General features: G+C 39.8%; 1 protein-coding gene across 1 annotated transcript in view; it reads left to right on the top strand.

The window, feature by feature from the left end:
- The window catches only part of fbln2 (fibulin 2), a 68885-nt gene extending 60460 nt beyond the window's left edge, over positions 1–8425 (top strand). Inside the window, exons 15-18 of the mRNA XM_076754104.1 lie at positions 539–655; positions 2123–2251; positions 4569–4692; positions 6602–8425. Coding sequence (XP_076610219.1) covers positions 539–655; positions 2123–2251; positions 4569–4692; positions 6602–6962 — 731 coding nt within the window. The 3' untranslated portion in view covers positions 6963–8425. The remainder of the gene's footprint in view (positions 1–538; positions 656–2122; positions 2252–4568; positions 4693–6601) is intronic.
- Positions 8426–20637: the final 12212 nt, after the last annotated feature.

Genomic DNA, 20637 nt, shown 5'->3' with positions numbered 1-20637 from the left:
CTTTAATCATAAAACACAGAATTCAGAAAAATTTAAAGAGAAAACATGGTATTTGGAATAAAATAACAAGGAATCTGGCAAAAAGTCAAATGGATTCCACATGACCCTAAATGTCTGCTTCTCCTGTGCCATAGAGCTCCATCATTGTCCAGTCATGCTGTTACACTGGATGACATGTTTCTTCATCACCATAAACACACACAATTCAGTTTGACCCAGTCCATATACACCATCCTGCCGTCCCAAGTACTCACTACAGCACCCAGTGTGTATTAATCCTCACCTGAAAATAGTCCCTAACAAATGCACTTTCCCTCTGTTTGAGTAATATTCACTGTACACTGCAGTGCCCAGCTGGTTTATGATTTATATTTGTGACTAATTTTAAGATTTAGCACTTTAATTTCAAAGACTTACATTTTCTGAAGGGGCTGAATGCCACAGAGACATTAGGGATGTCCGAGAGGGTTGCGACAGCCTGCCCAATCCTTGTTTTGAAAAACAGGAAGAGCTCTAACCATGCCTTTTCTGTGTTTAGATGTCAATGAATGTGACAAAAACCCGTGTAGCCAAGAGTGTGCCAACATCTACGGCTCATATCAATGCTACTGTCGCCAAGGCTACTACCTGAAAGAGGACGGACACACCTGTGAAGGTATTCTCTATCAAGTTCAAGAGGCAGAGACTGGTAGAGTTGGTGGAGACCAAAAACATATCTAAAAGGAGGTTGAATGTAGGACAGGACATTAGTCAGTTGGACAGACACATAACTTCAGATGAATATTATATGTAGGTGTACAGTGGCCTACAATTTGATGCTCGTGGTCTGTTTGAAGTTTAGATATATAATTGATAACGCATTCATAAAAACAACTTAAGAAAGCAGTTATATGTCAGAGGTTCACTCAGGGGCCACTATTAGGTCCAGCTTAGTTCAGCACCGCTCAGCGATCAGCTCTACCTTTACAAAGATAATAATGTTCAGTTTTGATTGACACTGCGAGAGAAGTGGTAACTTAACTACATCTATGTTATTGAGCTCGTAATTTTCTGTCATGCTGAACTGGACTGTATTATATTTCTAATGTCTCTAATAAGAGGTGTTTCTAATGTTGCCCACTGGGGGCAGAAGAAACACATTTTAATGAATACGGTCCAGTAAACGCCACCACTAACTACGTCCTCAGTAATGAACAAATAGATAAATTAGCCTGACATTACAAGCTTCGTAAAAGTAGAAAATATGTCAGAACTGTTGTACTGGAGTGCATTAGATTGTATAAGTTTGCTTACTAAAGGGAGTGAATGTGTTTTTCACTTCCCATGAAGTGGCCAAAAGAACAGAACAGCTGCAAAGTTTTAGACTTTGGCACCCCCTATTGGTCGTGTCAAAGAAGACAATGTAACAGACACAGATACAAACACATGCCCTCCTTGACCTGCATCCCATGGCTCCAATACTGTCAATCATTTGCAAGAAAAAAATGATAACCACACAAAAAAAAAATCTAATTGGAGGGGCTTGAAATTAGCCTTCAACGGTAGTTGTTATTGCAACCTCATGTATGTACTTTTCAAAATCAACCAAATCAGGTTTAACTTGATAATGTGTAAAATTATATGATGGATGTAAAAGTAACACAGGTAAGGCTTTAAGGTGCTGCACTGTCAGCTTGACATAATTTTAAAGATATGAAGTACTTTGAGCAAAGTGGCTCATGCAAGTCACCTCAGTAGCTGTCTGCATTTCAGATCCCAAGAAAGCAACGCAAATATTTTTGAGTCTCAATATATTCACACATGAGCATTGTGTACCAGAGGGGAGCACAGTGAAGGAACAGAACAGCTGTGTAGCACTCTTTTGCTTCAGCACACAACAAATGCAGCTGATGTGTCTGCAGCAGTTTGTACAGAATGGTACTCAACAGTGAGGCTGTGGAAGGGCAGAGCGGGAAACAGGGTGTGGAAAATACAGTGGATGTTTCCTGTAACACACACACACACACACACACACACACACAAAGGTAAAGAGGAAAACACCCACTGCTTTATTTGAACCTGCCTTTGACTTGCACACTGGCTTCTGATCTGACTGAAGAGCTGTGTGTGTCTTTTTTAACAGATATTGATGAGTGCTCTCAGAGCATCGGGAACCTTTGTGCCTTCCAGTGTGTCAATGTTGCTGGCAGTTACCAGTGTTCCTGTCCTCCTCATGGATACGTTATGTCCTCCAATGGACGTACCTGCAGAGGTGAGTCTTAATGAATATGCAGTATGTCACAGCATGTCATCTCCGGAACAGGCAGTTTTCCAGGGTCTTACTGCTTCATGTGCTACATTTGGAATTTGTGTTCCCTGCATTTAGAATTTCATTCTGTCAAGTGAAACAGTCTTCAAAACTGTTTTGATTCTCATTATTCAATGTATTTTTCCACAAATTGGAAACTGCAAGCAGACAGAAGGGACATGCAGTTCAGATCTGGCTTTAAGAACAACTTTAATTGGCCTGAACCCAAATTAAAAATGAGTATAAACTATGTTTATGAAGACAGTGTGCAGCTGAAGTATTTGATGCATTCATTCAAGATATCAGTTACTCTGCAATATACCATTACTCATTTACCCAACATTCTGTTCTGTTTAGTGTAGAAAGGAAAAGGAACTTGTTAAAAATGCAGGAAGTGACTGCACTGTGAGCGTACATACTGAGAAGTTTCAGCCCATTTCTTTTGCATGTGTAAAGATAATGAAAAAGAAAATCAAAGCCTGTTTAAAAGAATAAAGAGAGCTAATTTAAAAAAAAAAAAAAAAACAGTGCCACATTTGCTCCTAAATCCTGCATTTTGGGGGTTGTCACATAACATTCACAGCTGTGAATCATAAAAAAATGTACATAACTAATAACTAATAACTAATCTTCAGAAAGAAGTTTGATACAGTGTAAGAAAACAGTCTCAACAGAGATGTGAAAACAGCTATTTGTGGTTTTACAGGGAGCTCCATGCTATATTGTAACTATAGCTGTAATTGAAACGCCTACTACATACGACTGATGAGCATGCATTTCATAGCAGTATGCAGTATCAAACTGTTAAATTGATTTATTTTGCAGGCTGCTGGGCCAGACTTAGCTGGTTTTGGAAAGTGGAAGTAAACAGTAACACGGCTAATGGCAAACCACCACTACTGTGCAGCATCCCCTTATGCTCTGAAAAACAAGAAATTATAAATGTGGGTTTTCACAATTTTTAGGAAGATGAACATTTACCTGAGAGATGGAAGTTTTTGCCAAATCAGTTGGACATCCAAGTATTTTTTGCATACTGCTGAGTTTTCTTTTTGTTTGCATACTGCATACTACATGCATGTATAGCAGGTATTGTCGAATCCAGCCTGTTATGGGTGGGTGCAGTGACTTCCTGGAGGCTTGGAAAGCACTTTATAACTTTCTTAAAGTGTGACACAAAGTTTTTATGCCTCCCTGCCGGCGACAGTCATGGCTGTGAATGTGATATCTTAGCAATTCTTTGAGGAATCTTGCCCAAACTTTCACTTGAACTCAAGGATGAAGTGATTCGATTTTGGTGGTCTGGTCGAGGGTCGAGGTTCCTGCGACCAGGTTTTCAACAGTAACTCAAGAACTGATACACTAATTTTGACAAAATTTCACACTCATGTCTCACAGGATAAAATGAAGTGATGACATTTTCTATCCAAAAGGTCAAAGGTCACCTTCACTGTGACATCAAGATGCTCTACAGAAACATTTTTCAGTTCATAATTCAACACCATACCTCAGGAACAGAAGGGCAGACTGTGACCATGATTCACATTTGGTCAGATACTGAGTTGGTGACACTAATCTTGGGTGTCCACCTTCAAAATGTGCTGACTGTTTAGATCTTCTGTGCTGTTGGGTTGAAGATGTGAGTGAAGCAGCCAAGTTTTACAGTTTGTAGCTTCCTTGCAGCAATATCCATACGTGAAGCACTGTAGTCCACCACAAGCTGATTGGTTCTGCTGATCTTCAGGTGATTGTTGTTGCATCATGTGATGAAGCTCTCTATCAGTCCTCTGTGCTTCTCTGGAAAATGAGTCTCGAACTGAAGACAGTATGTTTCTCACTGGAAATGATTCAGTGGATTCACACAATATAGTTGTAATTTCCATTTTGCCATAAATACACTTAATACTTTTTTAAATTCCTTCAAAGCCTTCACTACATGTATTATATGAGTCTGGCCTCTGCTGGTTGGCAGGTAAATGGAGACAATAAGACTCAGCACCCGGCCGCCCATCAGCAAGAAGTAGTTTTCATATTTGTCTTTAAGCTAATCACCAGCTGGCTGTGGCTTAATATTTACGAGACAGACATGAAAGGGAATCATATCATCTAACTTTCAGCAAGAGAGCGAATACACGTCTTTCCCACAATGTTTATGTCCTTCTGGAGCTTAATTTTAAGCAAACACAGAGCAGAAGATGAATGAGTTATGTCCAAAATTATATGTCTGAAAACCCTTTTTCTCTCAGTGTGGATATCTCTTTTATTTATTCTTTTTTTACAGATGTTGATGAATGCACAACTGGCACGCACAACTGTTCATATGGACAGACGTGCTATAACCTCCAGGGAGGCTTCAGATGTCTCTCCTTTGATTGCCCTCACAACTACAAGAAAGTGTCCGACACGTGAGTCACCTTTTGTTCTCTCTGCCTCTTTGGACTCCTCAAATGTTCTTCTCCAATGCGACCGTTTATCTTATTTGATGACAATGTTAAGAGCATTTCCTAAGTTTAATTAGTAAACGGGACCAATAAAGTCTCTGCTCACAGGTTAACTGTGGTTATTTTGCAATATCCTGGGCTTTTTAAACCTGACGTACTGTCCCTTTAAGCACTGACCTGGTAGATATTTCAATAGGTTTCCCTTAGTTTCTCTCTGCCTGCGCTCCTCTAATGAGAAGTACATCCATGCCCTTACAGTGCAGTGTGCTGTACAGAAGGGTCTTGTTAGCTGGGAACCTGTGGCAGCTGTAGAGGCTGGTTGGTAACCGAACATGACTCCCATCGAGTGGTACGATGAAGTCAGATGGCTTTGATCAGCTCGGTGCTTCCTCGGGCCGTCTCTGCAGGTCCGCCCGCTCTGCGCTCCAGTGGACAGAAACAGCACACACACTCTCTGCTCAGCCCACAGGAGGCGTCTTATCAGTGCCATCAAGAGACACCTTATTAACCTCAGTGTGATGTGGTCTGGCTCGGCGTGGAGAGGCATCTTTCATTCATGAGTGGACTTGGCAGCCACAGATACACATTTGAGATTAAAATGCCTCCCGGTCTGCCTTTAGTGCCACCCTGTGATTCATTGGAGCGGGTTCTAAAACACTCTTGTTTTGGCATGAGCTGTGCAAATTTTATGGTGCACTACATCACTACACACTACAGTTTTAGTCCGTGCTGTAAATTCTGATGTGTAATGGAAACGCAGTCACAGAGTATTAGACCTGTAAGTGGCCACTGCAGGATGCCTGTTCTCTGCACTGTATTACTGCGCTGGTCTGTGCTCATTTCTGTTGTCAAGAAATCCTCGCAGTGATGTGCACAGGCAGTGCTACATGTAGTGATACTGCTCGTGTAACTACAGTATTTTCCCAGTAGCAGTGTAGTAGTGATGATGATGATGATGCACAGATTCTCACACAAGTAACATTTAATGAAAATCAGCTCCATTAAGTCGTTGATGAATTCCTTGCCATTCATGAACCAGTGAAGTGTATGGAACTGCACTGCAAACTGGAGTCTCTGACAACCAGATGTTTTGTTGCCATGAATAACCATAAAATAATGAGTGCATGTGCTCAATGTAATTCTTTACAGTAGATGTGAAATAGCTGAAATGGGAGTAGCTTGTAACTTCACACCAGTACAGGTAGAGGGTTTACTGCACTTCCAGTGTGTGGGCAAGATCAGTGACACCTTTCCCCACACTTTAAAAACTTCTAGAGCTGATTCTTACGCTGTGTTCACATTAAGCAGAATAATCACTAAACTCTTGTGCTTCGTCGCTGACAGTAGCTCAGTGCAGGACTGTTGGCGAGTCTTAACTTACAGGCAGATCATTTGTTGCAAGTACCTACAAGTTTCAGAACTAATTTTGACTTCTAGTGATTTTTTTTCATAACCCTACAGGCTACAGTGTGAATGCGTCTGTCTCTGTAGATCACTCCAGAGACCAAGAAATCTGACTGCTGAATCTTAAGGCCCAGAAAGAGCCGTTTAGTTTGGTCTCAGTATGAATATGATTACTTATATTACAGACACTGTACACTCTATTTAATTTTTTCTTGAGCCTTCAGCTACAGGCTGTACTCACAAAGGTCAGTGAAACTCTGGTTTTTGTTTTTTACTGATTATTTGCCGGATTTTTATTCATTGTTTGTTACTTTTATTTTTTTTTTTTTTTACCAAAAAAAGCATCAGCTTCAGAGCATATGTCCAATATATATGTACACACACAAACATATATACAGTATGTTTACGTGTCTTACTCATTCATCCTCTTCCCTTCTGTCTCTCTGTCTTGACTTCTTGTCCTCTTCAGACGCTGTGAGAGGACTAGTTGTCCCAGTAACTCCTTAGACTGTCAGAACTCCCCCATCCGCATCACGTACTACCAGCTCAGCTTCCAGACCAACATCATCATTCCCGCCCAGATCTTCCGAATCGGACCATCCCCGGCCTATTCCGGTGACCACATCATCATCGGCATCATCAAAGGCAACGAGGAGGGCTACTTCAGCACCAGGAAGCTGAACAGTTTCACAGGTGCCGTCTACCTGCAGAGACAAGTCCGCGAGCCCAAAGACTTCCTGATAGACGTGGAGATGAAGCTGCTGAGGCAGGGCTCGTTCACCTCATTCCTCGCCAGGATCTACGTCTTTATCACATCCAGCACCATGTAACGCCAGAAAGAAGCACACAGACGGACTGGAAATTTCATATGGTGCTAAACTTTAAGTGCAGACTCTCTTTGTAACGCCTCCCCACAATCAAGCATTATTCAAGAATCTTGTAAAATGCTGCCAAAGGCCTCACTGTATGCTTTCTTTGTTTGTGGCAGGTTATCTGCTTGTTTCTGCAGACTCTCTATGACAATTGTATTTCCTGAAAACATTGTATTTGTATTCACCAAAGTATTTTTCAGTTTGACTCTTTATTAATTGTTATTGAAAGTAATTTAGCTTTAGCTTAAGCTACTCTACTCCAGCTGTTGGTTTGTATAGACGATGGAAAGGTGCTGCACAGGTCACTGCACAACTCTGGCTGCTGGTTTTTGCTCTGCTCTCCTGAAGAACTTATGTAAATGTCCATTTTTATGACAATTATTCATGAAAGCCTGAGGAATCAAATAAACCTTAACAGCACTAGAATTTAAGGGCACTTGTCACTATGGAGGAACAAAACTGACAAAATGTACCTGAGGCCTATCAGACGAGTCAAAAACATACCTGAACATATCACGTAGTCAAATTTAAAATAGAGTGTAAAAACAATATGTCTATGAATTATATTGTTTTTCTTTTCCAATCAGTTGGTCCAAAGAAAAAAAAAGTTTTTTGTGTTTACCCTTTACCATTAATTAAAACTTATTTTATTTTTCAGCTCCTTAGTTTATTATTTTTGGGGGGGTTTTTTTTGTCTTGTCAGAGTTATAATCATTTACCTGTTTTTATAGGATTGGTTCAGCATGGGAGTAAAATCAAAGTAAATAAATTCTAATTGTAGACAAAGTTTTAATTTGTTTGGAATTAAATAACTCAGGCTTTGATTTATTTTACCAACTGTTCAGGTCAAAGGAAAAATTGAAATCTTTATATTTCTTGTTAGACTTAATCAATTATACATCAAACATTTCTGAATCATTTGTTGATGCACTCCATTCCATTGTTGATACGTTTGTCAGTTTTGAGCCCCCACAGTCACCACCCACCTTTGTTAATGTGATTAGATAAAAATAGCAGAAACTTCAAATAGTTAATTTTGTTCTGCATTCGGTGTATATTATTATTATTTTTTTAAATGTGATCTGATGAAATGTAAGTGTTCAAATTCAGTGCAAATGTCACTAGAAAACATGTCTCGTATGGTAAATTACAGCACTGAGAATATTAATGAAGCATTACTGTTGATTATTTTAAGTGTCATATTCTTTCCTGTATTACTGAACATATCTTTGTATGTTACTGTGTTGTAATTATCTCAGGGTAAAATTCATGTAATTTTGTATACACTCGACAAATTCCTGTGTAGTTTGCAGGAATGAATCAGTCTGCTGTTGTAAATCCAGACTGGCCTCACACAGCCTGTACAGCTTCAGCTTCCACATGACATCTATAAACCAATCAATAAATGATGATCAAACTGTTGTCAGCTGCTCTATAAAATTACAGATCAAACTCAAGGTCGAGGTCAGGTTTTCCACATCAGCACTGGACACTGATGCTGTGGTATCTCTGCTGCTGGACCCTTTTGTATTCATTAGGTTAAGTAGTATTAGTGTAATCAGTGTTATTATTATTATTCCTACCAGAAAATCTGCCTTCCAATACATGAAAATAAATAAAACTTTGCAGAGAAGTCCACTTCCATGTTGAACTTGCTCAACTGGCATTGTGGGCTAGTAGTCTTTGAACTTTGAAAACTTGTGCTGAGTTATATAAAAACAGAATTTTTGACAATATTTTAATTCTATCTTCAAGTAAACTGTTTCATTCACTGGAAAGAGAGTATCGTTAAACATCAGTTTGTCACATGGAGCAATCAGTCCTTCTAAAAGAGAGGCACACATTTTCAGAATTTTCTCATGAGAACTACTTTTTTTTTTTTTTCTTAAATTCAACGCAGGTCTCTAAGTCATAGTGTTAAGTGATCTATGGTTTCTCCAGACTTACCCTTGGTGCTTAAGGTTGTGAATGATGCAGAACGAAGATCTTGTACCTACACAGACATTGTGCCGTGTGGATTAGAGACACATTTCTGTGTTTAATGATAGTTTTGGTCCAGACAGTTCTGCTGATGGAGGCTCCTGCTCTTCTGCTTTGTCTTCCACTACTTGCTTTTTTTTTTTTATATCTTCCTCCTTCCCCTTCTTCCTCCTCAAACTGCACAGCCTGGACTCAGTGCTGCGCAGCACCTAGCCTCTACTGTGAGTGAACAGAGAGACAACATCTCCATCTAGTGGTGACAGTGTGAACAGACCAAGGCCTCGCCCCCACTCTATTGAAGGCAGGTTTTTTTTAATATCACCTTTTAACAGCAAAGCAATTCAAAGTGGCTTACATAAGACAGAACAACATTAAAAATAGATAGAATAAATATTGAAGACAGTGAGTACTCATTTATTTTACTCTCAGTGTCTCAGCATTTCCATTTACATGTTATTTTGAAAATTAACTGCTTCACAGTAAGTCTGAGCAGTCCTTATCTTAGCTGCTCTAATCAGCTATTCCACTGCTCCACAAGGAACATTTAGTGTGTGTTACACCCTCCAAAATGCCCACCCGGAAAGTGTGTGTGCTTTGTTACCTCGGCCTATTAATACAACCCAACAGATAGCCTTTCAAATGGAAAGTAGGCAGGGTGAATCTCTCACAGGTCACAGTATAAATAAACACTGTGACTGATACAAGGTATCGTATGACTGATCCAGGATCATATCAACACTGATATTTTTGGGTGGAAGCTATAGGGGGACAGATTCATGGACAAAGCAACAGGACGTGTCTTCATAAAAATGTTATTCCACCGCCACAAGCCTCCAGAGCAGCTTCGCTGCTGCTTGGCATATTCTTCAACTGGAGAGATGAGCACCATTGTTTCAAGAGATACTCCCTCTTTTGGTGATTTGATGATGGTGGTGGAGAGTACTCCCAAATCTCCCATAGGTGTTCTGCTGGGTTCAGATGTGGTGACTGTGTAGTTCATAGCATGTGATTCACAGCATTTTTAATGTTTTTCCATCCATCTGTCGGCGTTCTTTAGTAAGTATTTGACCTGATCTGTACTTTTGTCAGCCTGCAAAACTCCTGTATGTGGTCACATAATAATCTTCATATTTGAACAATATTCATTCACTACTCTATTTTTTTTATTTTTTATTTGATTTTGTTTTATTTTATTTTTTACCTAAGGCCTTCAAACTTAATTGCAGTGATATTTTCTGACGGTTGAATGAGTTATTTTTTAGTCGCTTGCAGTGGAACAATCTCTACAGAACATTAACATATTATCAGTTTAAAAAGTTCATATGACTAATGTGTTTTGTTTTTTACATACTCAGTTTTATTACAAATATAATGTGACAGTGGAATGAGATGTTATGCACATCTTAATTTACCTCAAGAAGTAAAAAAAAAAAAAAAAAAAAAAAAAAGGTTCTTACAGTCCCCTGTGATTTGTGTGATTAGACAGTTTGTTCAGGAAACTGCTCAGCCAGTGCAGCAGTGACACTGGTCTGCACTGGGAGGCTTGTTTCCTCTCCGCTGAAGCCCAAACGCATCCGGCTATTGAGGTGGCGTCCCACACATGTGAGGGTGTGATCTCTGATTATCTATCTCAGCTTCAAAGGGTTATCAAGACAACTAAATATAAATGATGAGGTCCCACAGTGGTACTGTAACATGACAGCAGCCAGACCTCTGGTAACATCATTCTGCAGATGCCAACAGGTAATCACCACATTTACTGCACAGTTTTCCCAGCTTTTCACAATGGCAACCTCAGCACAGTTTGTACAGTGTGTTTCAGTGTATCTGCAAAACATTTAGAATGAATAAGAGGTTTCAGGCTTAAAACCATGATCAGCAGGTAGAGGTGTCAGGAAACAATAGTTACTGAATACCAGGTGTGCTAGCTGATTGCTCTGCTGCATGAATTAAGCTGATGATGTTAATTATGTAAAATAGAAGATTGACACATACATCAAACACACAAAACTCAATGTCACATGTACACTTTCAGGTACTTGAGTATTTGTATTTTATGCTAGTTTTTACTGATAGGCCACAACATTTCAGAGGGACTAATACACTTTTTACGGCCTTTGTTCAACAGCTACAGTTATTATGTCCTTTCAGATTTAAGGAAAAACTCCATATACTTCAATATTCATTCATTCATTTATCTTCTATACCCACGTATCCCTTTCGGGGTTGCGGGGGGCTGGAGCCTATCCCAGCTGGCAATGGGTGAGAGGCGGGGTACACCCTGAACCGGTCGCCAGCCGATTGCAGGGCAACATAGACAGACACACAGACAGACAACCATTCACACTCACACTCACGGACAATTTAGAGTCACCAATTAACCTAATGAGCATGTTTTTGGTCTGTGGGAGGAAGCCGGAGTGCCCGGAGAGAACCCATGCATGCACGGGAAGAACATGCAAACTTCACACAGAAAGGCCCTGCCCAACCCGGGGATCGAACCAGAGTCGATGAATGAGTGTCTCCTTGCTGTGAGGCACGCGCACTACCTGCTGCGCCACCATGCCGCTATTTCAATATTTGTATGGATAAAACAAAACAAATATCACATGTTAATTAGTGGGCTTTAGAGTTGCTAGCCAGACTGTTTCTGTTAAACTGCCTCCCCTGTTTCTCTTGTTTATGCTAAGCTAAACGAACCTGCAGTTGGCTGCAGCTTCATATTTAGTGTACAACTAAAATAGTGGTACCAATCTTCTGATCTAACAGTGAGTAAGAGATTAAGTGTGGTTCAACTAACAATATATTAATTATTAATTATTAACCCTAACCCTAACCCTAACCCTAAAATCAATTATTCAAATGAATAATAAAACAATAATAAAAACAACAAGCATTCCATTTAGTCAAGCTTCTTCCAGGGTGTTGGTATTGTGCATGCTGGCTCTCTGTCATGTCTTACTGAGACACTTAACTGAGCCAGTGTTAACCTCATTTGTTTCTCTTAGACCCCTGTCAGCGATAGAACTCCCTGTAATCTTTGAACATGAAAAGAATGGTTGTACTGATATAGAGCATACGTTAGCTAAGCCAGTCAGTGATGTCAGTTCCACGTTGACAAAAAGCATATAAAATGGTTAAACATGCAATTAAATTTTATTTGGTATTTGCATTTTACTTCAACATGTTCAGTAGTGTATATTAATTCCAGAGCTTTCCATAAAATTCAATTGGTCATAAATGTATATGTAGAATATAAATGTTGATTGAGAGGATCTGACAGCTCGTAAGAATAAGATTCAGAGAGACAGAGACAGACTCCTTGTAGAATCATGGCAGCTCCATTACAAAACCATCAGGACAGCCTTCAGAGACATATCAGTAAAACTCTTGGAAAAGCACATCAGAGCTTACGCAATGAATCGAAAGTGATCAGTGACCCTGATGCTGAGCACTAACGCCGACCAGCTTTGATCTTAAAAGCAGATGTGAAGAAAGTGGAGCTTGGCTCTTACGGGTAGATGGTGAGGAGGCCTGGAGCTTAGGCACTGTGCTGTGGAGAAATCCAACACATTTTACTTCAAACAGCTTCCGGCTGCAAGGCAGTTTACCAAATTAACTCAAACTCTGCACCTCACTGCTTCAGACTGTATGCTAACCAATACTCCTGCTGGAGCATAACCATTGCAACCCCTGTCAGAATGCTAAAGCTTGGTGGAGGAGGGGGTAATATGCTGTGAAGGGTCTTCTTAATGCTAAAACAAAATGCAATTAGGCAATAGTTTAGGGGGGGGACACAGAGACACAGAGCCCCGGTCTCAACCCCACTGACCACCTCTGGAAAATTTTTGAATGGCAACTGCGAGCCAGGCCTTCTCGTCCAACATAACTACAATTACAATTATTCATTTGGCAGATGCATTTATCCTATCCAAAGTGACGTACATATGAATTCACACACCAATGGCACAGCATCGGGGGCAGTTTTTAGGGTTCAGTGTCTTCCCCAAGGATACTCCTGTAACTAGCTGAAGTAAATGGGATACAGGTTTTTTTTTTTTGGTTTTTTTTTGGGTTTTTTTTTGTGTGTGTGTGTGTGTGTCCGGGTTTTTAATGTTTCCTTCTGTCATGTGTCAAAATGTCTGCAGTGAGATATATCCACATGTATGAAGTTTTATTTTTCACTTTAGTGTATTCAGTTGAAATCTGGTTCAAGAAACTCACAAGCAAACATCAGTTAAGCCTATAAATGATTTAACAGCAGGTCACTTCATTAATCACATTACCTATAGATTACATGTATTATGTATCTGAACCTTTCATTTCCATGTCTGGAAGTCATGGATGTGATATCTGGGCCTTCAGCAGAGTAGCACTTTTAAATTGTGCTTGTGGTAACCTCAGTGAGCTGCAGGTTGACAATAGAGGGCAGCAGACTGTCCCACTGCAGCGCTCATAGTACGCTGTTGAAAGAATGTTAACTTGCACAATACACTTGCGTAACCTGTCTGGAAAATGTAGGCATGTATTTGAGCATGCCTACATTTTCCATTCCAGCACATGTGAGCACAAACACATTCCCATTCTTCTCACAGGGGCTTCCTCACTAACACACCACTGATTCCACTGAAATGTTGTGTTTAGTCACATTCCCACTGAAATAATGTCTCAGCCCAAGTTATTAGTGGATGGTTATCATGCACACTCTGTGTGAAATCATGAGTCAGCTTTTCCATGGAGAAATGTGATGTGTTTCTTCCAAAGCACAGAACTCCCTCTGTGACAGCAACACCAGGTCTTGTCAGGGGCTCCAGCTGAATGATGACTTTGATTTTCTGATTATACACTATCCATCTTCTACTGACTGATCACAGAGATACCAAAGTTCTCTTTTATCATACTGTACCAGTCTGTGAGGCCTGAGTATGCTGAACAAAACCCACAGAGAAATCAAAGAGCTTCTATTTGCGTAAGATCCTTGTTTAGTTTACTTCACCATGCAATTGTCGGCACACTCATGATTAGTCATACTTATCTGAGTCTTCCCAGGTTTAATGGTGTTTAATACTGTTCCTTGATGTGACAGGTATCATCTCATTTTGATTAATTCGTCTTTGTCATAAGTGCAATCATGGTGGAATGCAGTTTCAGGTGAGTATTTTTATTGGATAAGCCCATAATGGAAAATTCCGCCTCATTTTTATCGTAAAAGCAGCTCCCACTGCTCCGCTTAATCATACAGTATATGTATGTGGAAAGATACACAAATCAAAAAATGCAACCAAACAGAAAAATAAGATGAAGAATAATATTTGCATTTCTGCTGCAGCATGTGGAATATACACTGGTGCAAAATCACATGAGTTCTGGACAATAGGCCCGCAACTTTTAACCTGAAACAGCTCGTATAGTGAGGGTGACTTTTCTCCTTTTCTATGGTTATAAGTTTAAGTTTAAGTTTGACTTTATTCATCATTACCAAACAGTATGAACGAACAGCAGTTGTACACAACTATTCAATATGATTCCATTGTTGCTTTAAAAAGTCTGGAAAAAAATTATTAAAAAACAAATGGCTGACCTCTTACTTTGCTCTGGCAATATTAATAATTCACACAGCTGGATGGCATGTAAACATAAAAAACAGTCATTTTAGCCAATGAGGTTATTTTTCTTGTGAGGACCTTTAAGGCTAACATTAGCTTCGTTTGTTGCATTAGTCCAACTAATGGCTACGTTATGAAAACTGGATTCCAGACACTAAGATAGGACAGATTCTGCTCATCCAGCATATGACAGTGAAGTTTCTCAACTCGTTTGCATCCCTGTTGTGCAGCTATCAGCACATGCTCATTAGTGTCTCTTCTCCTGAACCTGCGTCCTTCCCCAGAGACTTCATAGACATCACGTTAAAGCTGCTCTTCTTGGGTCTGGGAAATGTCATCTTCACAATTTATAAATTCGTGTTGAGTAGGAGTAAGAGCAATCATGTTATTTTAAATAGTTATCCAGGTACAAAATGCTTTTTGTGCCACAGGGATTCTTTTGTTCCAGTAATGCGGTGCACCATTACGGCAATTTGGTAGCAAAAGGCTGCAACTCCACCTTGGTACTGATGGTTTTCAGGCTCTGTAACATCTATCTACGTTGAAGCACTGATGTTAGTTGGGTTTTAAAGAAGCTTTAAGTGAGCTGTTCACAGTTGGGCCTGGAAGACTGGAGCATTCCCAGTAAAAATACAGTCCATCCATGTTTCTAGAAAACTTGAAATCACTGTGGAGTGATAACAATCAGCAACACTTGCAAAATCTTGCAATCCAACAACTTTTGTTCAATTTGAGGTCAGAACCAATAAAATGTTATTGACTTCTCCTTCAAAATTAAAACATTGTGAAGGCGTTGTGCTCCGTTGAAAGTCTTGAAATGAGTAAAACGTGTAAAACCCTGCCTGTTAACTGATTTGGTGTTATGTGAACCAAGAGGAATGAGAGTGAATACATTAAGTACATAGAAATATGACAAGAGGAAGGGAGAGACGTTCCCTGACACACCAAGCACTGACTTTCCCTACGGCGCTGACAGTCAAGAGAGTGCAAAAGGCTTGAAAGCTCACTTCATCATTCCTCAGCATGCTTGTTTCCGGCCTTTAGGGAACCTGGCTGACATGTAACTTATCATTGTTTGGTTGAGTTTTGTGTTTTTTATATGTACAAGATTGTTCAAAGGAACTGTCTATCATAAAACATTCCACGGACATCGATACAGTGTTCCAAAAGTGATACAAACACAACTGAGATCAAATAAAATATGTATCTTTATTCTGATTCTAGTTACAGTTTTTTTTTTTTTTTTTTTTTTTTTACAGATGGTTAAAATTATGCTTGCATTAACTAATTCAGCAGGAAGCTTGTGGTTATGTTTTATTTTTTATTTTCTTAACAGTGAAATAATTTTATAAATGTCTATGTGTAATGCTTAAGGGGTCACTCATTGTGGATGGTTGTTGAGCTCTACGGGGCAATTTAATGTCTTTTGGCTCATTGTTTCGATTTTACAGCAACTTTACTGTTTGGTTCAGTCTTACGGCTTTTACTAATTTATTTGCTAAGCAAAAAGGCTTTGACAGATCCACTGTACACTACCTGCTTGGCACCAAAACAGCAGACACACAAAGTTAGCAACTGGGTAACATAGTGGAGAATTTAGCATCTACAGAGCCAGATATTTCTGTCAGGAATCTGTGCGGACCAAAACAGAGATAAAAGGACTTAAATCTATAAGATGGGTTGACACATGACTTCATATGAATGCTAATGTTGCTCTGTGTCTATTGGATGTGTTAAGAGGCAACTCTTACACATTTGACACAGTATTTTGATGTCAGTGTTGTGTTTACAGCTGGGTTGTTCCCCCCATGTGGCCCAAAAAATCCATCATGGCTGCTTGAAGACTTTTCAACAATACGACCAGTAAAATGCTAACGCATAATTTTAGCAAAAATCCAGTGGATCTTGCAAACAGCTGAAGAGTTACATTTGTAAATCAAATTCTAAATGTGCTTACCTTTGTAACCATAGAAGAAAAAAAACAAACAAAGAAAAGGATTTTCTGCAGTTCATCAGACTGCAGTCATTTTAATGAGGTGCCTGTAAAGGCCACGTGTTGTAGCTAATTCACTGGGAAACGTGTATTCTACTGATAGATAGTAGTGGCTTGACAGGTAATTTTCAACCCCCCATTCTGCTCCACACAGTCCTGCACTGCTCCCCTTGGCTAAGTGAGAAAAATTACCTCCCCCCAACTCTGAAATGTTTTGCTTGCCATGTTCACTGAAGAGTAACTGCCTTGTATGAGCTGCTGCAACAGAAACATTAGTCAGTGAGCTCCTCCACTGATATCCAGAGTGGTGTGTAATGAGGACATTATCTTTGTCAAAGGACTTCATAAGAGCTTCATTATCATATGAAAAAGGTCATTTTTATCCAGGTCCATGTTGGAATGATGTAGTACTGTGCATGCTTTGTAATCATGCAAAGTGTGAGACATGAGCCTGATTGTGAGAACCAAACCTCCACTGTGCCCATATAGGTCAGTGCATTGCATCAAACAAAACGTCTGACTCAAATGAAAGATGAATCTTTGTCTTTCATGTGAGGTAATGAAGTTCGGAGCTGACTGCAGTGTTTGAAGTTGTCCAGCAGTGTGTTTGTTGAGGCTCGGTGAGTTCACGTCTGAGTCAGCCTGGGTGCTGCAGGTCAGCTACTCGGAGGGTCGGCCTGACAGCGCAGGCCTTTGTACTCAACTAGGGATGCTCGCACAGGTACGCCGCGCTGCTTTGATCCTCGGGTCAGCTGAATCACCCACAGGTCACTCCAGAGCTGTGATTATGGAGCTCAGAGTTGCTCTCAGGAAGATTTGTTTCAGTCTGTAAGAACAAAGCATCTGCACCTCCAGAGAAGTTGTCGATTTGAATTTCCGACTAGAACAAGATTTCATTATCTTTACTTCAGTGAATTGGGATCGCTACAGCTTTCCAGTGATACACACAGGTAAAACACAACTGTACAGAGCAGCAAATGCTTTCTTTCCTTCTCTGAAGACATAGTTAATTCATGGTGGCTGTAATGTATTAATCTTTAGTCATCCGAATGGTGTGACACAGCAGAATTCTGTCTAAAAAGCATGAGTTGCCCAAGTCTTTCATTCATTCACTTCCTGTATTACATCCCACTCAGCCTTAAAATACAGTTTTGTTTCAGCTTCAGCGGGAGACAATACAGCTTAAGATTTTAATTCATTTATCCTACAAAATCTACAGTTCATGATTGTATTATAGAAAATGGAAACTAGTGCCTCACCTTGACCTTCAGAGCTGGTCGCATGTTTTGTAAGGCAGCAAGAAACTACAGGTACCTTCTTAATTACTCAGGGCACGCCATGATGAGCACAGTACGGCAATTATCAGCTCTGTCTCAGTCCCTGAGGCACTGTGGTAATTCCCTCTGCTCTTCTTCCAAAAGCTCTTAGTTTACAGGACATACCCATGATGAGTCTACTGTGATGATAACAGCAGGGATTTTCTTTCTCTGAGCAGCTTCGTTAATCTTCCGGGGTTTCAAAGTAGTGTGATCATTACATCTAAAGAGTTTATTTGGTTGTTTTTTTAAACAAAGTTAGTCTGTTTTGAGAATTTGTATGCCGTTCACAGTCTTTTCACCCAGATCAAAATTCAACAAAGCATGTTTAACCCTGTCTTATTCTGTGCATACGTGTCATTTGATAATGGACACAAATACGACATGCATGTGTTTAGCAGTCCCATGTTACGGCCCGGTTTTCCCAGCTATGATGAATGATTGCTTTCTGCTGAGAAACTCATTTTGTCGATGCACTTATCATGTGTAAATATCAGTCAGTGTCCATCAGTGACAGAGCAGTAGTATGCAAATATATGGTCTATGCCTCAGGCTTTACGAGGGGCCTCTTTGAAAATGGTAGACTATTAACATCCTGCTCAGTACAGTGTAATTCTCCATAGGTCATGTCAGTCTCCAGTGTTTTCAATGCAGAGGAGGCATTTCAGCTGTGGCTTTATTTATTCAGTTGATCAAGTCAGGAGAACAATAATCAAGCATCAGTGGCTCCCTGCACTGAGACACTCAGACTCGAAGACGCTGGTATTTCAGACAAATGAGATATTAAAAAAGGAATTCAGGTAGAAGAGGGAGAGGTGTGAGTTGTCCCTTATGAGAGGCAGTTTTTTTTTTTTTTTTAATTTTCAGACAAACCTGTTGTCCCCACACCAGCTGTCAGAGTCTCAAAAATCCACCACCTGTCAGTAACTACAACCCTCTTCCTAATGTGAGGAGAAACATCATGAGCTCTATTGGACAAGAACAATAACCAACAAAACTGGGAGGTTCTGGGTACTGCTAAGCACACCTGCTATTTTGGTTCATGTATGCAAATTGCAGAAGGGCTGGGTGAAGTTGAATGAGGGAGTGGTGATTAGTAAATACACTCTCAGCCAATCATTGCTCTGGAACAACTGGGCCAATCACAGTGAGCTGCATGACAAAAACAGCTCATCAAATGGAAAGATGCTTCAACAAGAAATCACATTGTCTGGATGGTGCAGAGCAGCATGATGTGAACACATAGCACCAAATATTTAATTTTTCCAACCATCAATTAGTAAAATGACAATAGAAATCCTTTTTAAAAGGTTTTTATATGAAACATCAACTCAGTGCTACTTCAGTCATAATTCTGCTGTATTTCACATTGTAAATGGTCAAATCATAACTGTGACACAGCAGCAAACTTGCTTTGTGATAAACAACTGTATTTTAAGAATAAAACATGAACCTCAGATTTTTGTTATTGGAAAGGAGACTGACAGGATTAACAAGCTCTGCTAATCTGATGCCTCATTAACAGGCAGAACACTGAGTGGTAACAGAGCTGTCTGATGTGTGTAAAGGTGCGTGTGTGCGTGTGTGTGTGTGTGTGTGTGTGTGTGTGTGTGTGTGTGTGTGTGTGTGTGTGTGTGTTTAACAGCCTCTGCATGTGATTAAATGAAGTAAACACTGAATGTTGTGCCAAATGCACTCTGATGTGCCACCTCTCAAATTGGAGGCAGACACACCCACTGGCTGGGGAGTGTTTAATGAAAGTATTTTATTCATATTTGAGCATGAATTTGTTGTTGCTGCACATTCACTGCAAGTGTGTTTTTTGTTGTAGTTGACATAGTCACCAGATTGGCAGTGAAGTAATGTTGCACCAGAGTCAAATATAGTTCTGAGACATCTTTTCTCAACCTGAAGTTTAAGACCCTGAAGGCTTTGCTTTTTTAAACAAAACCAAACAAGCGTTACTTGCACTGTTTGTTGCACCACCACAGAAATACAGCTTGTTGCTTTTGTGCGATGTGGGTTCAGTGTGCAGAGGCCTGATAAAGACCTGCAGCATGACATGCATCCTATTCTCTTAATAATTTATCAACAGAATACAGAAACATTTTTCACTGACTTGCACAATAAAGTTGCTCGATTTCGAGATAAAACATTATTTTAATATACAATATCCACTCATGGCAGCTAATGTGTTGTGTTTAAGTCCTTGATTAAAGCAGTATTAGCTGAAGTTATTTATTGTATTTTTTTGCCACTTTTGGGCAGCAAAATACACTGTCAAAACACTGACATGTTATTACCTGATAAAGGCGATAACGTGAATATGGTAGTAAGTAGTTGCTAACATGTTCGCCAACACAGAGGAACATTAGCATTTCTTTGTGTTTGTGTCCACCGATGAAATCTGACAGTCACTCTTCCTTTAGCTGTGGTCTGGGCTCCACCAGCTCTGGAGGGAAAAAACTAGCTCTTAGCTACTAAATGTTCCACTATATACACCAGCTAGTCGCTGACTTTATCTGTCTGCTGTTTTGGCACTGGGAAAGTAGTGTACAGTGGGTTTATGAGTGGTAAGTGAATATGTTCCTTAAGCACTTTTTAAAACACACAGTTACAAAGTGCTTCACACAAAAATACATTACAACATAAAACAAGGCACAATGAGAGACAGAACAGCCAAAAAGTCCAAAATGGAGATCTATTAAAGGCTTTGAAGTGTTTTTGAAGTCACTTGA

The sequence above is a fragment of the Chaetodon auriga genome, chromosome 2, assembly GCF_051107435.1.
Source record: "Chaetodon auriga isolate fChaAug3 chromosome 2, fChaAug3.hap1, whole genome shotgun sequence".
Taxonomy (NCBI): domain Eukaryota; kingdom Metazoa; phylum Chordata; class Actinopteri; order Chaetodontiformes; family Chaetodontidae; genus Chaetodon; species Chaetodon auriga.
Note: the sequence above shows the minus strand (reverse complement) of the source record. Positions and strands in the feature narration are given on the sequence as shown.